General features: G+C 53.3%; 1 protein-coding gene across 1 annotated transcript in view; it reads left to right on the top strand.

Moving 5' to 3' along the window:
* LOC144947982 (uncharacterized) overlaps positions 1-23,006 on the top strand; it is a 92,289-nt gene that overhangs the window by 37,245 nt on the left and 32,038 nt on the right. The window contains exons 4-6 of the mRNA XM_078877412.1: positions 3,332-3,465; positions 7,134-7,249; positions 8,411-8,536. Coding sequence (XP_078733538.1) covers positions 3,332-3,465; positions 7,134-7,249; positions 8,411-8,536 — 376 coding nt within the window. The remainder of the gene's footprint in view (positions 1-3,331; positions 3,466-7,133; positions 7,250-8,410; positions 8,537-23,006) is intronic.

Below are 23,006 nucleotides of genomic sequence, written 5' to 3'. Positions count from 1 at the left end.
TAACAGGACAACTCCACCTGAAACTTACGAATCTCCAGCCCACTGTTTCAACGCGCCTCGGAGGGTCTCAACCTCCGAGCCGTCAAGTCAAGCTGTCAGCCATAGCATGACGGGACCACACTCCCCGAGCCATGTGAGCGCACAGCCCACAAGGCTAGACAAGCCACAGAGTGTCTCGATCTCCGGGCTGTCAGGTCAAGCCGTCAGACACAGCATGACGGGACCACACTCCCCGAGCCATGTGAGCGCACAGCCCACTAGGCTAGACAAGCCACGGAGTGTCTCGATCTCCGGGCTGTCAGGTCAAGCCGTCAGCCATTGCATGACGGGACCACACTCTCCGAGCCATGTGAGCGCACAGCCCACTAGGCTAGACATGCCACGGAGTGTTTCAATCTCCGGGCTGTCAGGTCAAGCCGTCAGCCATTGCATGACGGGACCACACTCTCCGAGCCCTGTGAGCGCACAGCCCACTAGGCTAGACATACCACGGAGTGTTTCAATCTCCGGGCTGTCAGGTCAAGCCGTCAGCCATAGCATGACGGGACCACAACGTTCATGTTAGACACGCAACTCTCACTGGGCCATCCTGGTCAGGACCTGCGCCCCAAGATAGGTGACAGCCAGCAGCACAATTCCAAATCCCTGGCAGCACGTCACCATCGCAATTTAACACCATCACAACACATACAATTTGAATTATGATCCCCCACAGAACTGATCCAATGCCGAAAAGGTACGCACAATTTGTGACGATCCCGAATATTCAATGGTCACAACAATACACCTCACATCCCGTATCCGTACACATCATCTCCGAGACTCGCATTGCAGCATGCAGCTGTACCAACCGAGTGGAGAGAGCAACGCAATTTGACAGCAATTAACGGAAACGCACCCCCGATCGATGTAGAACACAAGGGGCATTCCCGGACAAAAGACATCATCTGTGCAACAACGGACAGGGGCCAACCAGTGAGGTTGAAACACACCGAACCTGTCATTTCAAAAACCCCTTCAACATTAACCATGGGACTCAGGGCATTCGAATTTTGAGAGCAAAAAAACTATACACAAACCCCAAGAATCGCCGAATTGATTAATACAGTATATGCAGTATATGAAATTCGTACAGTCAATCATTTGGCGCAATGCTCCATCCAGTCCCCACATGGCAACACACACAACCAATACTCCAGACAATCCGTACATAGTAAATAATCACAAGCAAGTACCCAACAGTCCCTACACTGTTAACAATTTCAAGCAAAGCTCCATACGGTCTGTACATTGGCAACAATGACGATCAAAGTTTCTGACAGTTACAAGTGACAATCACGAGCGAAACTCCATACAGTATACACAATAACAATGGCGATTTCGCAACACAACGATGTAACAACACGAGTCATTAACACGGCAACATACAGGATATCAACGGAACTCGGGACACCAACAACGAATTAATCATTAACCACACCCAGAAGATACCGATCTCGACGCCGTAATTAACAACAACACTGTTACAAGCAGTAACCCGCATGGTCGCCGCGTCATTTTATCACGCACACAACCGGACGAACACGCTCCGCAAACCAGCGAGTAAAAAAAAAACCCGCGATCGCAACCCGGCACACGCAAGATCGGTGAAGTTATTATTATTTTTTCTCGTGTCATGTCACGACTCGCCTGGCAAACTGTGAATATCGGAGGGCGGCAAGGTGGAGCACTGGGACGGCCCGAAGAATCTTGCATGGTGAACATGGCCTGCTCTTGCGAACCCCCATCCACAAGACGGGGGCGCCACCTGCACGTGTGGAACTCCCCCTCCGCAGGCGTTGATGTCGGCGGGAGCGGCGCTTTGGCGGGAACAGCGCCCCGACCCGCCGCCGAAATGGCGGGAGCGGCGCTTTGGCGGGAACCGCGCCCCAACCAGTCCTCAAGTTGGCGGGAACCGCGCCCCGACCAGCCCTCGAGTTGGCGGGAGCAGCGTTTTGGCGGGAACCGCGCCACGATCATGCCTGGGCCTCCCCCCGCCAGCCCTCGCAGAGACGACGGTGTACTCTCCCCGTGGCTCCATCGCTCCGTTCCCGATGGCGGCGAAGCAGCGGTGCGATGCCAGTCCCGCCGCTCCGCGTGCAGCGCCATCTCTCTCTCTCTGTCACCGGGGCTGCCATCCCCGGGGCTGTCCGAAGGATGGTCGTCACACCATCCCCGTCGTACGAAGGCGTCCAGATGAGTTTTGTCTTTGTTTTTCGTGTGCCCATTTTACTTCCCTAGGATAACACCTAGCAATATTTATAGTTCCACACTTCTGACGCCAAATGTAATGGGTTCGAATTAGGTGCACACACGCAGCTTGGAGGCAACACTATTTATTAAACGGTAAGTAATATAACACTGTACATAAGGTGGTGAGCACCTTCCTCAACTCACTAACACTCTGGAACACGACACAGACTGGACCAGGCAGGCAACGGCCTGCCTGGCCCAGGACGACGACTCGGGACTTGACGACCGATGATGTCTTCACTTTGGAGTACAGTACAACAGCCTCGCTCTGCGTTCACACCACGCTTATATCTGGTTTGGCGTGGCTGGCTCCGCCCCGGCGTGGCTGGCTCTCTTCAGGCCACGCCTCCCTTCCCAGGACACGCCTCACTTCCCCCACCTCTGGGAAGGTCCGGATCCCTCCAGCACGTGACCCCCCAGGCACCCCCTTGGGGCCCCCAGCCCTCGTACAGGCCGACACAGTAGTGACCATTCTATGTCACTACACTTGCTTAGGACCGTGCAAATCTTTCGGTCGTTTTTTAACCCACTTCCCGTGATCCAATCGAGCTGACATTTTGCACACAGACTCGTTGTGCGTGACAATGAATTTTCGTGGAAATGTTTTTCCAAAATTTTACACTGTTTAGGGAAAATGTTTTAAATATTTATTTACCAATTGGTTAATACTGGCACACAATCATCTGACCCATAGGTGGCAGCCATCTCAAGCCAGAGGACGAGAGGACTCTAGCCGCCCCGATGCCACGCATATAAAGGATTTATAGTGAAAAACTTTGTTTTTACGGGTTAATTCAAAATTTTTTGCTGTGGATTTCACACCTGATGATGATTGCTTGTGTTGCAGTCGAAACGTCGTGAGAATTTGTATTGTTTTATATATGTTTTATTTTATTATTTCCCTTCTACGTGACTTTACCTAAAGAACCAAGAATATGAATCCCTGCAGTCACGAAAGCTTTAAATCAAAATTTACAAGAATTTAGTTTAAAGTGTAATTACTAGATAAATATATCACACTGCTGTGTCTGTGTCCCAGATCTCATCGCAGCCCGGGATGATGAAGGAACTACGTTACCGCTCGACCGAAAACATCGAGCAATCAAATTTAGCCCCCAACAGAGTCGCATCGTCAATGGCGAGGAGGCGATACCCAACAGCTGGCCCTGGCAGGTGAGAGCGGCTCCCCAAAACCGCGAGTGTCGTTTCTCATGCGACGGCGGTAACGATGCAATGTGTCCGTCGTAAATATATGTACAGTCTATGCTTCTATAACACGGCAGGTTGTTTTCATCACGTGAATTGGATATAACGCGATTCATGTGTTAGGGAATACATTTTTTGTTTTAGCTCAGATTAGAATTGGATATAACGCGATTGAGTTAACAGAACTAATGCCCCGTGAGTTAGGATTAAGTAGTTGTAACGGCATAGCATGATCACACAAGGCATTTGGAAGATGCCGGATGATGCTTCTAGATGCTACCAACGTGCCTGCATACCCATCTCATGTGTTATCACGTATGTGCTTTCCCTCCCTTTACTATTTCTTATTTTTATAACACGATTTTTCCATAGCGTGGTGTTCTTCAGGAACGCAACTACTACTGCATTATATGAGAAGTGACGGTATCCAGAAAAAAAAATTACTTCATTATAATCTAGCTCTCGGAGTTCAAACCCGTCTCTTCAAACTGAATATGGCCTATCTACTCTTTTCAAGATCGTTTATGTAGCCCTAACAAGAAGGATGAAACATTGTGAATCAGAGTGGAATCTCTTAACAATTTTAAGCACGACTTTGTCCTCAGAAATATTTGTTGAGTGACATATTAGTTATGTTTAAAGCCAAACAATGAGACATCACCTGGCATTTATGGTGTTGTGACTTAACACTGTCCCACCTGTTCTCCAGTGGACCCTCTTTCAATTACATTAGACTCTCGATTAACCACACGAATGACGGTGAGGACGGCCGTGGATAATTCTAAATTGTGGATAAATTTTCCGTGGATTTCGATGCCAAAAACCACTAATATATTGTGTTTAAGTTAATCAAATGGAGTTTGTTAATAAACAAAACTAAAAATTGTAGTAAATAATGTATTGATCTTGTGTCGTAGCTTTGGATAGCAGAACCACGCCAATCAAAATAAATCAAACTTCATCCGTTTTTGTAAATATATGCAACTACTGTACTGTACAGGCAATCACTTGGAATTCGGATTAACCGGAGCACATATTTGTTCGATTTAAGCACGTGACTTGTAACAAACATTTCAGAGAATAACAATGTATAGCTTTGTATTATTAATTTGGGGTTAAGACAACATCCATGAATGATACATTTATGTAAAAAACAATCCCAGGTGCGCGATTAGTCCACAAATTGGATAATCCGCACACGAATAATCAAGAGTCAACTGTACGTTTCTTAAGGTGAACTTTGTTCCCTCCACCTTAGAAGTGTTCCATACCCACAAACTGGCGTAACTCCCTTTCGTAACAATCCGGGTCTTCATCCAGATGTCTTCAGTAACTTCCATCCTTTCTCTAATTTTCCTTTATTGTCTAAGGTTCTGGAGGATACCTGTGGCAAAGCAGGCTCCAGCAACATCCAACCTTGACTCCATTTCAATCAAGATTTAGATTTTATCAGAGTGCAGAGAATGCTTTGATCGGGTAGTATATAACCCTTTGAACTCTGCAGACGAGGGTTTTTCAAGCGTTATTGCCGTTCTTCATCTTAGTGGTGCCTTTTATTTGTATGTTCATGTGTATGTTGCACTTCTTTTGCACTGCACATAGCCAACCCTGCTATTCTCGGGTGCAGGCGAAACACAACAAACAATGGGTCTTTGTGTGAGTCTATGGGTCTCTATAATCCATAATAGAGGTTTTTGGGTTAGATCGCGTAAATATATAAATGTGTCGTTAAAACCCGCCACCACCCAACACAACTTACTAGTAAGGTTTGTCACGTAAACAGAACATGCCAAATCGTCACTAGTACAGCACACCGGTGTGTTGGAGAGCCAAGCCACGACATTTACAAACTGAGTACGAAGTTTCGCCAGTAATTACAACTAGCTTCATCAGGCGACAGCCAGATTTGTGGAGAAGTCCACCTGTTTCGTTCCTTATATAGAGGCGTATATGTGTTGACCACCCTTCGGGGCTCTTGCACAATGTGAGGGGAGGAGGGGATTACTGAGGCAACGTACATTATGCATTTACATTATGCGAGCCCTTTGAACTTGTCCTTCCTGTCTATTGTGTTTATTAAAATAGCCTTACCAACGGTAATCCCTATTGAAGTACGCTGCCCTTTGTAGCCATGCATTTAAATAATGTATGATTTGATTATTCGCTTCCACGCAGCACTAAGACGGTAGCTATCCGGTTATTTTGATGTCTTTCAATTTCGAAAGATTATCTATTTAGTCTTGGCCAATAGTAGCTAGTTTTGCACAAAACTTCTACATTATCTGCTGACATTTGCATTTGGGATAATTTAATATTTCTCTGATGTTTTTTTAGTCTCGTGCTGATCATTGGTCCTGTTTGCCCAACATAACATTTACCACACTGGCAGTTAATCCTGTACACACCTTCTGTTGATAGCTTCGGTCATGCCAAATCTGACTCGGTTGTTTTGTTTTTCCAAACATCTGGCTAGTTTATCAGTTATTCCCACAATGTTCGATATTTTTATAGTTTTAATTACTTGGGCTGTTTCAATGCTCTTGTTATTTGATTTAGTTTTGGTATTCAATGCCCTTTTGATTTGTGCATCATTGTAACCGTTTATTTGCAGTGCTTATTTAACATGTGGAATTTTACTTCTCAGATTATCACCATCTGACACTTTCTTAGCTCGATAAATGAGCGTCTTGATAAGAGCCGATTTCTGTGCGGGGTGATGGTGTGACTCTGCATTCAGATGGGCGTCAGAATGCGTTTTCTTTCGGTAAACACTGTGTGTTATTTTACCATTTCTACCCCGTCCGAGCAGAATATCCAGAAATGGTAGAGTTCTGTCAGCTTCCACTTCCATGGTGAACTGGATGGATGGGTTTTGCGAGTTGAGATGATTAAGACATGCGTTCAGTGTATCTTTGCCGTGTGGCCAGACAACCTATGTGTCATCTACATATCTAAACAAGCAGATGGTTTTAGTGTGCTTGAAGCTATTGCTTTTGTTTCAAAATCTTCCATGTACAAATTCGCTATCACAGGAGACAAAGGAGAGCCCATTGCTGCTTCTTCCTTTTGTTTATAGAAGTTACCTTGCCACAATAAGTAAGTGTTATTTAGACAGTGTTCAACTAGTCTTGGGATATCTTTGGCTAAACCTTTGTTCGTTACCAGAGTGTCAAGTAATTTAATTGACTTGTTAACCGGAACCCTTGTGAACAGAGATGTCACACCAAAACTTACGAGAATATCATTAGGATTAAGCTGTGTGAGTCTATGGGTCTCTGTGTGAGTCTCTGTGATGCTATATCTTAACTTGTAAAGCGCTCCATAACACAGTTTTAAACGGTGAATGGGACGAAATAAAATAAAGTTCGGGTGATAAGCAACATCATTATTATTATACGAGCTTGAGAAGAGAGACAATACATTGAATTCCTAAATTGAGCAGTGAGAGGGGGAGAAACCAAAAGATAAAGTTTGGCGACCTGAAATTTTGGGCATTGAAGACAGGTTTTGGTGACATCGACAAAAATCAACATAGGCCGAAAATCATCCTGACATGCAAAGCGTGCCATGGCTTGCGCACTCTGCCTTTGTGATGTAAAAAAAAGCTTCCGTGCGATGCTGTGATATCACCACAGATCCGGCTGTATTCGTATCCTGATCAATCTTCCGCTGCTCTCGGTGCTCTGGGCTACGCGTGTGGAGGCTTTCTCGTCAACGGCGACTGGGTAATGACGGCCGCCCATTGCATACGGTGAGTGTATCGTCCCTTGTGGGTGATGACCACTGCCCATTGCATTCAGTGAGTATCTCGCCTCTTGTGGGTGATGACCACTGCCCATTGCATTCAATGATTGTCTCGTCCCTTGTGGGTGATGACTACTGCCCATTGCATTCAGTGATTGTCTCGTCCCTTGTGGGTGATGACTACTGCCCATTGCATTCAGTGATTGTCTCGTCCCTTGTGGGTGATGACTACTGCCCATTGCATTCAGTGAGTGCCTCGTCCCTTGTGGGTGATGACCACTGCCCATTGCATTCAGTGCCTCGTCCCTTGTGGGTGATGACCACTGCCCATTGCATTCAGTGAGTGTCTCGCCCCTTGCGGGTGATGACCACTGCCCATTGCATTCAGTGAGTGTCTCGTCCCTTGCTGGTGATGACCACTGCCCATTGCATTCAGTGAGTGTCTCGCCCCTTGCTGGTGATGACCACTGCCCATTGCATTCAGTGAGTGTCTAGTCCCTTGCGGGTGATGAACACTGCCCATTGCATTCAGTGAGTGTCTCGTCACTTGTGGGTGATGACCACTGCCCATTGCATTCAGTGAGTGCCTCACCACTTGTGGGTGATGACCACTGCCCATTGCATTCAGTGACCCCTCTACACAGCCCCATCGTCGGCGTCTAACTTTCTAGCTGGTTGACTAATATAGTGACGACGACGATGGGAGCCGTGCAGAGGATCGGCAATGCGGCCGGATGGTGAAGAGAGATGATGGCGAAGACAGCGACGGCAGCCAGGACCCGGACCCCACGTGCCATGCCACGCCTCCGGCCACGCCTCCTTCTAGAACCTTTGAGCAGGTTCCCGGAGCTTCCCGACTAACCACGCCTTTTACCCTGGACCCAGTTATGCCCCCCTTCTAGTTGGTTATTATATAACGCACCCATTCTCGTGATTATCCCTCCTGGTCAACAGATGCCACCCTGTCATTACATATGTACGTCCTGCCGTCTTTGGGTGCAAAAATCGCAATAGCTGTGACCTGTATAGGCATCGAGTGAAAAAGTGGTATTACTTGAAAATACGCTTCCAAGCGGCACTAAGCCTGCAGCTATGAGACCGGTTCCAATTATTTTTTATGTTTTTTTTTACGTGACCTGCTGCTGCTGCCGCTCAATGTCTCCCACAGTGCTAATAACTCCGAGGTCGTGTATCTGGGCAAACACGATCTCAGGATTTCTGAATCCGGACAAATCTGCTTGCAAGGCAAGAACAAATACATCCACCCCAGTTGGAATGGAGACGCATCGAATGGGTACGGAGCCCTGTCGTCAATCCACCGCTGGATGAGGGCCTCCTCACCACACACACCATGCGGGTCACTTGGGTTGCTTGACCACAATTTAACCATGCCGGTTGGTGGAGGCAGGAAACGTAGATCGGTGGTTCTCCCCGCCCCTTATGGGAAACATGAGAAAGTTTGCGTAGCGATTTGTAAATTGATTGGTAATCATTTATTTATTATTCTACCACCCAGTGTCTGCAGTCAGTTAGCAGTTGGGGGTCTTAAGTGCCCACTGCGTTGCGTTGGGCTTCTGTTTGCCAGTGAGATGTGCAGACAAAGTCTCTCTCCCTCGCTCCCGTGCATTGTCCCTCTGCAATATAGGTAATCAGTTTAAATCAATGACAAAGATCCCCAGTATAGCCTTAATACTGTTGGGGCAAGTGCTGTTAGCGAGTAGCACCTATAAAAGCTAGCACAGCACACGAGGGGGTGGGTGGCCAGCCCCACGCTTGGCTGCTGATGTTTACACACTGCGCCAGGTACTCATTTGAGGGCTGAGTCGACCTAGGGGAGGCCCAGTACCGGTTCAGATAATCGTCACTGGTGTTGGTGGCCTTGAACAGGAATCGAACTCAGGTTGCCAGGTCCCATAGCGTAGCGCGCTAACAGCTACCCCACCGTTCGTGACAAGCAGTTTACACATCCCATCAGCACCGATGGTCTTCGAGATCAGTGGTCATTCTCAATCTTTTTTTGTTTACTGCTGTAGTACCCTCCTTGTTGAACTCGTGTTTCCACCGAGTAATCCCCTTGCCTGACCCAACATGGTTCTGAGAAATATAAATGTATGAATAATGAACATCAATATTTTAAACAAATTGTTCATTTTGTGAGGTCATCTTAACTAGCTAGTTAACCGCAAGCGAATGCAAAAAAATTCAACGAACGCTCAGCACGCATGACGTAATGAGTTTGCGCTCGCTGTTTACCCTTGTAAACAACACAGCAGTAGTTGCTTGCGCACAACCACGTCCACGCCGCCGACTTGTACCACGTCGTGCATTCTGTTGGCCCCCCTCCCCCTCCGGATGCGTTCTACGTGGCACGTCGTGCCGTCTTTGAGCCCCGCCCCCCTCCCTCCCGATACGTTCCATTCATTGGCTACCACATTCTGATGAGCTCCGCCCCCTCTCCTCCCCCCTCAACTTGCTTTTAAGGGATTACATCTTGAATCATTGCCTCACTTGATGCAGCAAATCTGGCTGTGACGGTCGCACCTGATGACGGAGACTTGTGTTGCCTCCGAAACGTCGTGAATTTTATTTTGTTTTGTTTTATTTTTACTTTCATTAATTTTAATGTTTTTACCTACGTGACTTTACCGAAAAAACCTGAGAATATGAATCATTGCAGTCACGAAAGCTTAAAATCTAGAAACAACACATTGTTTAAGATCAATTAGTCTGGAAAGGTCTTTTATATCTTTCTAGGTTACCATATGTATTTACATTTGATCGTAGTTATTTAATTTTGCCAGATTCACGCATGATTATTCACCAATGCCTCTCATGTATGATATAATAGCACACATTTGTAGTGTCGTCTGTGCGTGCGGGTGGCGTGCGACACACACAGTGAGCAGGAGACGAGGTGGTCGCAGGAGGCACCGCTCTGCCCTCTTTTATTGTTGTTGCCAACCTCAAACCACCACTCGGGCCCCCTCTCTCTCTCACACACGACCCCGCTGCCGCGCGCCCCATCCCAGACACGACCCTGTGCGCGTTGCACCGACGGCGTCAACCGGGACAGCCAACTACTGTCCGTCCGCGTAATGATCAGGCGAAGGTGGCAGCGATGAGACCAACGATGGTGACAGCGGCGACGGGACGAGTCCACTCCCAGAACCAGCAGCCCAGAGCTCCCGCTCCCCGCTGCTTTTATTCCCCTCCGATTGGCTTGGCTCTGCCCTAACCGCGCCTCCGTTCTCGAACCCTCCCACGTATATGCTCAGCGGCGTGTGCGCTAAGTGCCCATCTGCAGTTGCTATTGCTGTCCAACAGTCAGCGCTATGTCACTACACATTTATAAATCACCTCATATTACCCCGCAGAACATTTCCATGTACTTCCAGGCGTCCCCGTACACCCGGTTGAGAGCCCTTTATTCCAAGACGCTTGATAACAATGACACTACACTAAACTTTTTATTTTACCAAGTCAGGCCCACGAAGCTATATAGCTCTTTTTAAGAAGCAACCTGGCTATCACGAATGATAGCTCACTGAAGTGGATTAACACATGTACATTTAGAGCAGCAGCCAAATAATCTAAATGCATGATGTTGATTTTAAATGTGGAGGGAAAAACCCGGAGGACCCGGTGAAAAATCCATGCAACCATGGGGAGAGAGAGATGCAAGCTCCAAATATACCGCAGGCGTCAGCGTCGGGGTCAAATCAACAACTTCCTGTATACCAGGCGAGGCTGTTAACATCTCCGAGCCACCATGGCGTATTTTACGTACCATTGTACGTAAAATGATGATCGTGGCTGAAATATTTATAAAAAAGTGGAGTTAATAAAAGTGGTGGTGTACCCCCCTTCTCATCACTCCCCTCCTCTCCCCTCCGTGAAAAGGCCACTCTCCCGATCGTCTCCCCCGATTTGAGGAGGGGGCAGTGAGCTCCCTACTAGAGGTAGTGAGCCCCCTACTAGAGGCAGTGAGCCCCCTACTAGAGACAGTGAGCCCCCTACTAGAGACAGTGAGCCCCCTACTAGAGACAGTAAGCCCCCTACTAGAGACAGTGAGCCCCCTACTAGAGACAATGAGCCCCCTACTAGAGGTAGTGAGCCCCCTACTAGAGACAGTGAGCCCCCTACTAGAGACAGTGAGCCCCCCACTAGAGGTAGTGAGCCCCCTACTAGAGGCAGTGAGCCCCCTACTAGAGACAGTGAGCCCCCCACTAGAGACAGTGAGCCCCCTACTAGAGACAGTGAGCCCCCCACTAGAGGCAGTGAGCCCCCCACTAGAGGTTGTGAGCCCCCCACTAAAGGCAGTGAGCCCCCTACCAGAGACAGTGAACCCCCTACTAGAGGTAGTGAGCCCCCTACTAGAGACAGTGAGCCCCCTACTAGAGGCAGTGAGCCCCCCACTAGAGGTAGTGAGCCCCCCACTAGAGGTAGTGAGCCCCCCACTAGAGGCAGTGAGCCCCCTACCAGAGACAGTGAGCCCCCTACTAGAGGTAGTGAGCCCCCTACTAGAGACAGTGAGCCCCCTACTAGAGGCAGTGAGCCCCCTACTAGAGGTAGTGAGCCCCCTACTAGAGACAGTGAGCCCCCTACTAGAGGCAGTGAGCCCCCTACTAGAGGCAGTGAGCCCCCTACTAGAGGTAGTGAGCCCCCTACTAGAGGCAGTGAGCCCCCCACTAGAGGCAGTGAGCCCCCCACTAGAGGCAGTGAGCCCCCTACTAGAGGCAGTGAGCCCCCTACTAGAAGTAGTGAGCCCCCTACTAGAGACAGTGAGCCCCCTACTAGAGGCAGTGAGCCCCCTACTAGAGGTAGTGAGCCCCCCACTAGAGGCAGTGAGCCCCCTACTAGAGGCAGTGAGCCCCCCACTAGAGGTAGTGAGCCCCCTACTAGAGGTAGTGAGCCCCCCACTAGAGACAGTGAGCCCCCTACTAGAGACAGTGAGCCTCCCACTAGAGGTAGTGAGCCCCCTACTAGAGGCAGTGAGCCCCCCACTAGAGGTAGTGAGCCCCCCACTAGAGGCAGTGAGCCCCCTACTAGAGGCAGTGAGCCCCCTACTAGAGGTAGTCAGCCCCCTACTAGAGGTAGTGAGCCCCCCACTAGAGGTAGTGAGCCCCCTACTAGAGGCAGTGAGCCCCCTACTAGAAACAGTGAGCCCCCTACTAGAGGTAGTGAGCCCCCCACTAGAGACAGTGAGCCCCCTACTAGAGGCAGTGAGCCCCTCACTAGAGACAGTGAGCCCCCTCCTAGAGACAGTGAGCCCCCCACTAGAGGCAGTGAGCCCCCTACTAGAGACAGTGAGCCCCCTCCTAGAGACAGTGAGACCCCCACTAGAGGTAGTGAGCCCCCCACTAGAGGCAGTGAGCCCCCTACTAGAGGTAGTGAGCCCCCTACTAGAGACAGTGAGCCCCCTACTAGAGAAAGTGAGCCCCCTACTAGAGGTAGTGAACCCCCCACTAGAGACAGTGAGCCCCCTACTAGAGAAAGTGAGCCCCCTACTAGAGGTAGTGAGCCCCCCACTAGAGACAGTGAGCCCCCTACTAGAGGCAGTGAGCCCCCTACTAGAGGTAATGAGCCCCTACTAGAGGCAGTGAGCCCCCTACTAGAGACAGTGAGCCCCCTACTAGAGACAGTGAGCCCCCTACTAGAGGCAGTGAGCCCCCTACTAGAGATAGTGAGCCCCCTACTAGAAGCAGTGAGCCCCCCACTAGAGGCAGTGAGTCCCCCACTAGAGACAGTGAGTCCCCTACTAGAGGCAGTGAGCCCCCTACTAGAGACAGTGAGCCCTCACAAGAGGCAGTGAGCCCCCCACTAGAGACAGTGAGCCCCCTACTAGAGGAAGTGAGCCCCCTACTAGAGGCAGCGAGCCCCCTACTAGAGGCAGTGAGCCCCCTACTAGAGGCAGTGAGCCCCCCACTAGAGACAGTGAGCCCACAACTAGAGGTAGTGAGCCCCCTACTAGAGACAATGAACCCCCTACTAGAGGCAGTGAGCCCCCAACTAGAGACAGTGAACCGCCTACTAGAGACAGTGAACCCCCTACTAGAGACAGTGAGCCCACTACTAGAGGCAGTGAGCCCCCTACTAGAGGCAGTGAGCCCCCCACTATAGGTAGTGAGCCGCCTACTAGAGGCAGTGAACCCCCTACTAGAGACAGTGAGCCCCCTACTAGAGGTAGTGAGCCCCCTACTTGAGACAGTGAACCCCCTACTAGAGACAGTGAGCCCCCTAATAGAGGCAGTGAGCCCCTACTAGAGGCAGTGAGCCCCCCACTATAGGTAGTGAGCCCCCTACTAGAGACAGTGAGCCCCCTACTAGAGGTAGTCAGCCCCCTACTAGAGGTAGTGAGCCCCCTACTAGAGACAGTGAGCCCCCTACTAGAGACAGTGAGCCCCCTACTAGAGGCAGTGAGCCCCCTACTAGAGGTAGTGAGCCCCCCACAAGAGACAGTGAGCCCCCTACTAGAGGCAGTGAGCCCACTACTAGAGGTAGTGAGCCACCCACTAGAGACAGTGAGCCCCCCACTAGAGGCAGTGAGCCCCCTACTAGAGACAGTGAGCTCCCTCCTAGAGACAGTGAGCCCCCCACTAGAGGTAGTGAGCCCCCCACTAGAGGCAGTGAGCCCCCTACTAGAGGCAGTGAGCCCCCTACTAGAGACAGTGAGCCCCCAACTAGAGGCAGTGAGCCCCCTACTAGAGACAGTGAGCCCCCTACTAGAGGCAGTGAGCCCCCTACTAGAGACAGTGAGCCCCCCACTAGAGGCAGTGAGCCCCCTACTAGAGGTAGTGAGCCCCCTACTAGAGGAAGTGAGCCCCCCACTAGAGACAGTGAGCCCCCTACTAGAGGCAGTGAGCCCCCTACTAGAGACAGTGAGCCCCCTACTAGAGGCAGTGAGCCCCCCACTAAAGACAGTGAGCCCCCTACTAGAGACAGTGAGCCCCCTACTAGAGACAATGAGCCCCCCACTAGAGGTAGTGAGCACCCTACTAGAGGCAGTGAGCCCCCTACTAGAGACAGTGAGCCCCCTACTAGAGGCAGTGAGCCCCCTACTAGAGACAGTGAGCCCCCCACTAGAGGCAGTGAGCCCCCTACTAGAGACAGAGAGCCCCCTACTAGATGCAATGAGCCCCCTACTAGAGGCAGTGAGCCCCCCACTAGAGACAGTGAGCCCCCTACTAGAGGTAGTGAGCCCCCTACTTGAGACAGTGAACCCCCTACTAGAGACAGTGAGCCCCCTAATAGAGGCAGTGAGCCCCTACTAGAGGCAGTGAGCCCCCCACTATAGGTAGTGAGCCCCCTACTAGAGACAGTGAGCCCCCTACTAGAGGTAGTCAGCCCCCTACTAGAGGTAGTGAGCCCCCTACTAGAGACAGTGAGCCCCCTACTAGAGACAGTGAGCCCCCTACTAGAGGCAGTGAGCCCCCTACTAGAGGTAGTGAGCCCCCCACAAGAGACAGTGAGCCCCCTACTAGAGGCAGTGAGCCCACTACTAGAGGTAGTGAGCCACCCACTAGAGACAGTGAGCCCCCCACTAGAGGCAGTGAGCCCCCTACTAGAGACAGTGAGCTCCCTCCTAGAGACAGTGAGCCCCCCACTAGAGGTAGTGAGCCCCCCACTAGAGGCAGTGAGCCCCCTACTAGAGGCAGTGAGCCCCCTACTAGAGACAGTGAGCCCCCAACTAGAGGCCGTGAGCCCCCTACTAGAGACAGTGAGCCCCCTACTAGAGGCAGTGAGCCCCCTACTAGAGACAGTGAGCCCCCCACTAGAGGCAGTGAGCCCCCTACTAGAGGTAGTGAGCCCCCTACTAGAGGAAGTGAGCCCCCCACTAGAGACAGTGAGCCCCCTACTAGAGGCAGTGAGCCCCCTACTAGAGACAGTGAGCCCCCTACTAGAGGCAGTGAGCCCCCCACTAAAGACAGTGAGCCCCCTACTAGAGACAGTGAGCCCCCTACTAGAGACTATGAGCCCCCCACTAGAGGTAGTGAGCACCCTACTAGAGGCAGTGAGCCCCCTACTAGAGACAGTGAGCCCCCTACTAGAGGCAGTGAGCCCCCTACTAGAGACAGTGAGCCCCCCACTAGAGGCAGTGAGCCCCCTACTAGAGACAGAGAGCCCCCTACTAGATGCAGTGAGCCCCCTACTAGAGGCAGTGAGCCCCCCACTAGAGACAGTGGGCCCCCTACTAGCGACAGTGAGCCCCCTACTAGAGACTGTGAGCCCCCCACTAGAGGTAGTGAGCCCCCTACTAGAGGCAGTGAGCCCCCTACTAGAGGTAGTGAGCCCCCCTACTAGATGCAGTGAGCCCCCTACTAGAGGCAGTGAGCCCCCTACTAGAGACAGTGAGCACCCCACTAGAGGTAGTGAGCTCCCTACTAGAGGCAGTGAGCCCCCTACTAGAGACAGTGAGCCCCCCACTAGAGGTAGTGAGCTCCCTACTAGAAGCAGTGAGCCCCCTACTAGAGACAGTGAGCCCCCTACTAGAGGTAGTGAGCTCCCTACTAGAGGCAGTGAGACCCCTACTAGAGACAGTGAGCCCCCCACTAGAGGTAGTGAGCTCCCTACTAGAAGCAGTGAGCCCCCTACTAGAGACAGTGAGCCCCCTACTAGAGGCAGTGAGCCCCCTACTAGAGACAGTGAGCCCCCCACTAGAGGTAGTGAGCTCCCTACTAGAGGCAGTGAGCCTCCCACTAGAGGCAGTGAGCCCCCCACTAGAGACAGTGAGCCCCCTACTAGAGACAGTGAGCCCCCTACTAGAGGCAGTGAGCCCCCTACTAGATGCAGTGAGCCCCCCACTAGAGACAGTGAGCCCCCTACTAGAGGCAGTGAGCCCCCCACTAGAGACAGCGAGCCCCCTACTAGAGACAGTGAGCCCCCTACTAGAGGTAGTGAGCCCCCCTACTAGAGGCAGTGAGCCCCCTACTAGAGGAAGTGAGCCCCCTACTAGAGACAGTGAGCCCCCCACTAGAGGTAGTGAGCTCCCTACTAGAGGCAGTGAGCCCCCCACTAGAGGCAGTGAGCCCCCCACTAGAGACTGTGAGCCCCCTACTAGAGACAGTGAGCCCCCTGCTAGAGGCAGTGAGCCCCCTACTAGATGCAGTGAGCCCCCCACTAGAGACAGTGAGCCCCCTACTAGAGGCAGTGAGCCCCCCACTAGAGACAGCGAGCCCCCTACTAGAGGCAGTGAGCCCCCTACTAGAGGCAGTGAGCCCCCCACTAGAGAGAGTGAGCCCCCTACTAGAGACAGTGAGCCCCCTACTAGAGACAGTGAGCCCCCCACTAGAGACAGTGAGCCCCCTACTAGAGACAGTGAGCCCCCTACTAGAGACAGTGAGCCCCCCACTAGAGGTAGTGAGCCCCCTACCAGAGTTAGTGAGCCCCCCTACTAGAGGCAGTGAGCCCCCTACTAGAGACAGTGAGCCTCCTACTAGAGACAGTGAGCCCCCTACTAGAGGCAGTGAGCCCCCTACTAGAGGTAGTGAGCCCCCCTACTAGAGGCAGTGAGCCCCCCACTAGAGACAGTGAGCCCCCTCCTAGAGACAGTGAGACCCCCACTAGAGGTAGTGAGCCCCCCACTAGAGGCAGTGAGCCCCCTACTAGGGGTAGTGAGCCCCCTACTAGAGACAGTGAGCCCCCTACTAGAGAAAGTGAGCCCCCTACTAGAGGTAGTGAACCCCCCACTAGAGACAGTGAGCCCCCTACTAGAGAAAGTGAGCCCCCTACTAGAGGTAGTGAGCCCCCCACTAGAGACAGTGAGCCCCCTACTAGAGGCAGTGAGCCCCCTACTAGAGGTAATGAGCCCCTACTAGAGGCAGTGAGCCCCCTACTAGAGACAGTGAGCCCCCTACTAGAGACAGTGAGCCCCCTACTAGAGGCAGTGAGCCCCCTACTAGAGATAGTGAGCCCCCTACTAGAAGCAGTGAGCCCCCCACTAGAGGCAGTGAGTCCCCCACTAGAGACAGTGAGTCCCCTACTAGAGGCAGTGAGCCCCCTACTAGAGACAGTGAGCCCTCACTAGAGGCAGTGAGCCCCCCACTAGAGACAGTGAGCCCCCTACGAGAGGAAGTGAGCCCCCTACTAGAGGCAGCGAGCCCCCTACTAGAGGCAGTGAGCCCCCTACTAGAGGCAGTGAGCCCCCCACTAGAGACAGTGAGCCCACAACTAGAGGTAGTGAGCCCCCTACTAGAGACAGTGAACCCCCTACTAGAGGCAGTGAGCCCCCAACTAGAGACAGTGAACCGCCTACTAGAGACAGTGAACCCCCTACTAGAGACAGTGAGCCCACTACTAGAGGCAGTGAGCCCCCTACTAGAGGCAGTGAGCCCCCCACTAGAGACAGTGAGCCCCCTACTAGAGACAGTGAGCCCCCTACTAGAGACAGTGAGCCCCCCACTAGAGGTAGTGAGCCCCCTACCAGAGTTAGTGAGCCCCCCTACTAGAGGCAGTGAGCCCCCTACTAGAGACAGCGAGCCTCCTACTAGAGACAGTGAGCCCCCTACTAGAGGCAGTGAGCCCCCTACTAGAGGCAGTGAGCCCCCTACTAGAGGTAGTGAGCCCCCCTACTAGAGGCAGTGAGCCCCCCACTAGAGACAGTGAGCCCCCTCCTAGAGACAGTGAGACCCCCACTAGAGGTAGTGAGCCCCCCACTAGAGGCAGTGAGCCCCCTACTAGAGGTAGTGAGCCCCCTACTAGAGACAGTGAGCCCCCTACTAGGGAAAGTGAGCCCCCTACTAGAGGTAGTGAACCCCCCACTAGAGACAGTGAGCCCCCTACTAGAGAAAGTGAGCCCCCTACTAGAGGTAGTGAGCCCCCCACTAGAGACAGTGAGCCCCCTACTAGAGGCAGTGAGCCCCCTACTAGAGGTAATCAGCCCCTACTAGAGGCAGTGAGCCTCCTACTAGAGACAGTGAGCCCCCTACAAGAGACAGTGAGCCCCCTACTAGAGGCAGTGAGCCCCCTACTAGAGATAGTGAGCCCCCTACTAGAAGCAGTGAGCCCCCCACTAGAGGCAGTGAGTCCCCCACTAGAGACAGTGAGTCCCCTACTAGAGGCAGTGAGCCCCCTACTAGAGACAGTGAGCCCTCACTAGAGGCAGTGAGCCCCCCACTAGAGACAGTGAGCCCCCTACTAGAGGAAGTGAGCCCCCTACTAGAGGCAGCGAGCCCCCTACTAGAGGCAGTGAGCCCCCTACTAGAGGCAGTGAGCCCCCCACTAGAGACAGTGAGCCCACAACTAGAGGTAGTGAGCCCCCTACTAGAGACAGTGAACCCCCTACTAGAGGCAGTGAGCCCCCAACTAGAGGCAGTGAGCCCCCCACTATAGGTAGTGAGCCGCCTACTAGAGGCAGTGAACCCCCTACTAGAGACAGTGAGCCCACTACTAGAGGCAGTGAGCCCCCTACTAGAGGCAGTGAGCCCCCCACTATAGGTAGTGAGCCGCCTACTAGAGGCAGTGAACCCCCTACTAGAGACAGTGAGCCCCCTACTAGAGGTAGTGAGCCCCCTACTTGAGACAGTGAACCCCCTACTAGAGACAGTGAGCCCCCTAATAGAGGCAGTGAGCCCCTACTAGAGGCAGTGAGCCCCCCACTATAGGTAGTGAGCCCCCTACTAGAGACAGTGAGCCCCCTACTAGAGGTAGTCAGCCCCCTACTAGAGGTAGTGAGCCCCCTACTAGAGACAGTGAGCCCCCTACTAGAGACAGTGAGCCCCCTACTAGAGGCAGTGAGCCCCCTACTAGAGGTAGTGAGCCCCCCACAAGAGACAGTGAGCCCCCTACTAGAGGCAGTGAGCCCACTACTAGAGGTAGTGAGCCACCCACTAGAGACAGTGAGCCCCCCACTAGAGGCAGTGAGCCCCCTACTAGAGACAGTGAGCTCCCTCCTAGAGACAGTGAGCCCCCCACTAGAGGTAGTGAGCCCCCCACTAGAGGCAGTGAGCCCCCTACTAGAGACAGTGAGCCCCCAACTAGAGGCAGTGAGCCCCCTACTAGAGACAGTGAGCCCCCTACTAGAGGCAGTGAGCCCCCTACTAGAGACAGTGAGCCCCCCACTAGAGGCAGTGAGCCCCCTACTAGAGGTAGTGAGCCCCCTACTAGAGGAAGTGAGCCCCCCACTAGAGACAGTGAGCCCCCTACTAGAGGCAGTGAGCCCCCTACTAGAGACAGTGAGCCCCCTACTAGAGGCAGTGTGCCCCCCACTAAAGACAGTGAGCCCCCTACTAGAGACAGTGAGCCCCCTACTAGAGACAATGAGCCCCCCACTAGAGGTAGTGAGCACCCTACTAGAGGCAGTGAGCCCCCTACTAGAGACAGTGAGCCCCCTACTAGAGGCAGTGAGCCCCCTACTAGAGACAGTGAGCCCCCCACTAGAGGCAGTGAGCCCCCTGCTAGAGACAGAGAGCCCCCTACTAGATGCAGTGAGCCCCCTACTAGAGGCAGTGAGCCCCCCACTAGAGACAGTGGGCCCCCTACTAGAGACAGTGAGCCCCCTACTAGAGACTGTGAGCCCCCCACTAGAGGTAGTGAGCCCCCTACTAGAGGCAGTGAGCCCCCTACTAGAGGTAGTGAGCCCCGCTACTAGATGCAGTGAGCCCCCTACTAGAGGCAGTGAGCCCCCTACTAGAGACAGTGAGCACCCCACTAGAGGTAGTGAGCTCCCTACTAGAGGCAGTGAGCCCCCTACTAGAGACAGTGAGCCCCCCACTAGAGGTAGTGAGCTCCCTACTAGAAGCAGTGAGCCCCCTACTAGAGACAGTGAGCCCCCTACTAGAGGTAGTGAGGCCCCCTACTAGAGGCAGTGAGCCCCCTACTAGAGGCAGTGAGCCCCCTACTAGAGACAGTGAGCCCCCCACTAGAGGTAGTGAGCTCCCTACTAGAGGCAGTGAGCCCCCCACTAGAGGCAGTGAGCCCCCCACTAGAGACAGTGAGCCCCCTACTAGAGACAGTGAGCCCCCTACTAGAGGCAGTGAGCCCCCTACTAGATGCAGTGAGCCCCCCACTAGAGACAATGAGCCCCCTACTAGAGGCAGTGAGCCCCCCACTAGAGACAGCGAGCCCCCTACTAGAGACAGTGAGCCCCCTACTAGAGGTAGTGAGCCCCCCTACTAGAGGCAGTGAGCCCCCTACTAGAGGCAGTGAGCCCCCTACTAGAGACAGTGAGCCCCCCACTAGAGGTAGTGAGCTCCCTACTAGAGGCAGTGAGCCCCCCACTAGAGGCAGTGAGCCCCCCACTAGAGACAGTGAGCCCCCTACTAGAGACAGTGAGCCCCCTACTAGAGGCAGTGAGCCCCCTACTAGATGCAGTGAGCCCCCCACTAGAGACAGTGAGCCACCTACTAGAGGCAGTGAGCCCCCCACTAGAGACAGCGAGCCCCCTACTAGAGACAGTGAGCCCCCAACTAGAGGCAGTGAGCCCCCTACTAGAGGCAGTGAGCCCCCCACTAGAGAGAGTGAGCCCCCTACTAGAGACAGTGAGCCCCCTACTAGAGACAGTGAGCCCCCCACTAGAGACAATGAGCCCCCTACTAGAGACAGTGAGCCCCCTACTAGAGACAGTGAGCCCCCCACTAGAGGTAGTGAGCCCCCTACCAGAGTTAGTGAGCCCCCCTACTAGAGGCAGTGAGCCCCCTACTAGAGACAGTGAGCCTCCTACTAGAGACAGTGAGCCCCCTACTAGAGGCAGTGAGCCCCCTACTAGAGGCAGTGAGCCCCCTACTAGAGGTAGTGAGCCCCCCTACTAGAGGCAGTGAGCCCCCCACTAGAGGCAGTGAGCCCCCTACTAGAGGTAGTGAGCCCCCTACTAGAGGTAGTGAGCCCCCTACTAGAGGCAGTGAGCCCCCTACTAGAGGTAGTGAGCCCCCCACTAGAGGTAGTGAGCCCCCCACTAGAGGCAGTGAGCCCCCTACTAGAGGCAGTGAGCCCCCTACTAGAGGTAGTGAGCCCCCCACTAGAGGTAGTGAGCCCCCCACTAGAGGCAGTGAGCCCCCTACTAGAGACAGTGAGCCCCCTACTAGAGGTAGTGAGCTCCCTACTAGAGACAGTGAGCCCCCCACTAGAGGTAGTGAGCCCCCTACTAGAGGTAGTGAGATCCTTACTAGAGACAGTGAGCCCCCCACTAGAGGTAGTGAGCCCCCTACTAGAGGTAGTGAGCTCCCTACTAGAGACAGTGAGCCCCCTACTAGAGGTAGTGAGCTCCCTACTAGAGGTAGTGAGCCCCCTACTAGAGGTAGTGAGCTCCCTACTAGAGACAGTGAGCCCCCCACTAGAGGTAGTGAGCCCCCTACTAGAGGTAGTGAGCCCCCTACTAGAGACATTGAGCCCCCGACTAGAGGTAGTAGTGAGCTCCCTACTAGAGACAGTGAGCCCCCTACTAGAGGTAGTGAGCTCCCTACTAGAGACAGTGAGCCCCCTACTAGAGGTAGTGAGCTCCCTTCTAGAGGCAGTGAGCCCCCTACTAGAGGTAGTGAGCTCCCTACTAGAGACAGTGAGCCCCCCACTAGAGGTAGTGAGCCCCCTACTAGAGGTAGTGAGCCCCCTACTAGAGACAGTGAGCCCCCGACTAGAGGTAGTGAGCTCCCTACTAGAGGTAGTGAGCTCCCTACTAGAGACAGTGAGCCCCCTACTAGAGGTAGTGAGCTCCCTACTAGAGACAGTGAGCCCCCTACTAGAGGTAGTGAGCTCCCTACTAGAGGCAGTGAGCCCCCTACTAGAGGTAGTGAGCTCCCTACTAGAGACAGTGAGCCCCCTACTAGAGGTAGTGAGCTCCCCACTAGAGACAGTGAGCCCCCCACTAGAGGTAGTGAGCCCCCTATTAGAGGTAGTGAGCTCCCTACTAGAGACAGTGAGCCCCCCACTAGAGGTAGTGAGCCCCCTACTAGAGGTAGTGAACTCCCTACTAGAGACAGTGAGCCCCCCACTAGAGGTAGTGCGCCCCCTACTAGAGGTAGTGAGCTCCCTAATAGAGACAGTGAGCCCCCAACTAGAGGTAGTGAGCTCCCTACTAGAGACAGTGAGCCCCCCACTAGAGGTAGTGAGCCCCCTACTAGAGGTAGTGAGCTCCCTACTAGAGGTAGTGAGCCCCCCTACTAGAGGCAGTGGGCCCCCTACTAGAGGTAGTGAGCCCCCTACTAGAGACAGTGAGCCCCCTACTAGAGGTAGTGAGCCCCCTACTAGAAACAGTGAGCCCCCTACTAGAGACAGTGAGCCCCCTACTAGAGATAGTGAGCCCCCCATTTGAGGTAGTGAGCTCCCTACTAGAAGTAGTGAGCCCCCTACTAGAGTCAGTGAGCCCCCTACTAGAGGTAGTGAGCCCCCTACTAGAGACAGTGAGCCCCCCACTAGGGGTAGTGAGCCCCCTACCAGAGGTAGTGAGCCCCCTACTAGAGATAGTGAGCCCCCCACTAGAGGTAGTGAGCCCCCTACTAGAGACAGTGAGCCCCCTACTAGAGGTAGTGGGCCCCCTACTAGAGGCAGCGAGACCCCTACTAGAGACAGTGAGCCCCCCACTAGAGGTAGTGAGACCCCTACCAGAGGTAGTGAGCCCCCCTACTAGAGGCTGTGAGCCCCCTACTAGAGACAGTGAGCCCCCTACTAGAGACAGTGAGCCCCCCACTAGAGGTAGTGAGCCCCCTACCAGAGGTAGTGAGCCCCCCTACTAGAGGCTGTGAGCCCCCTACTAGAGGCTGTGAGCCACCTACTAGAGACAGTGAGCCCCCTACTAGAGACAGTAAGCCCCCCACTAGAGGTAGTGAGCCCCCTAC

Source organism: Lampetra fluviatilis, chromosome 48 (genome assembly GCF_964198595.1).
Source record: "Lampetra fluviatilis chromosome 48, kcLamFluv1.1, whole genome shotgun sequence".
Taxonomy (NCBI): domain Eukaryota; kingdom Metazoa; phylum Chordata; class Hyperoartia; order Petromyzontiformes; family Petromyzontidae; genus Lampetra; species Lampetra fluviatilis.
This window is presented reverse-complemented; position numbering and strand designations above follow the sequence as displayed.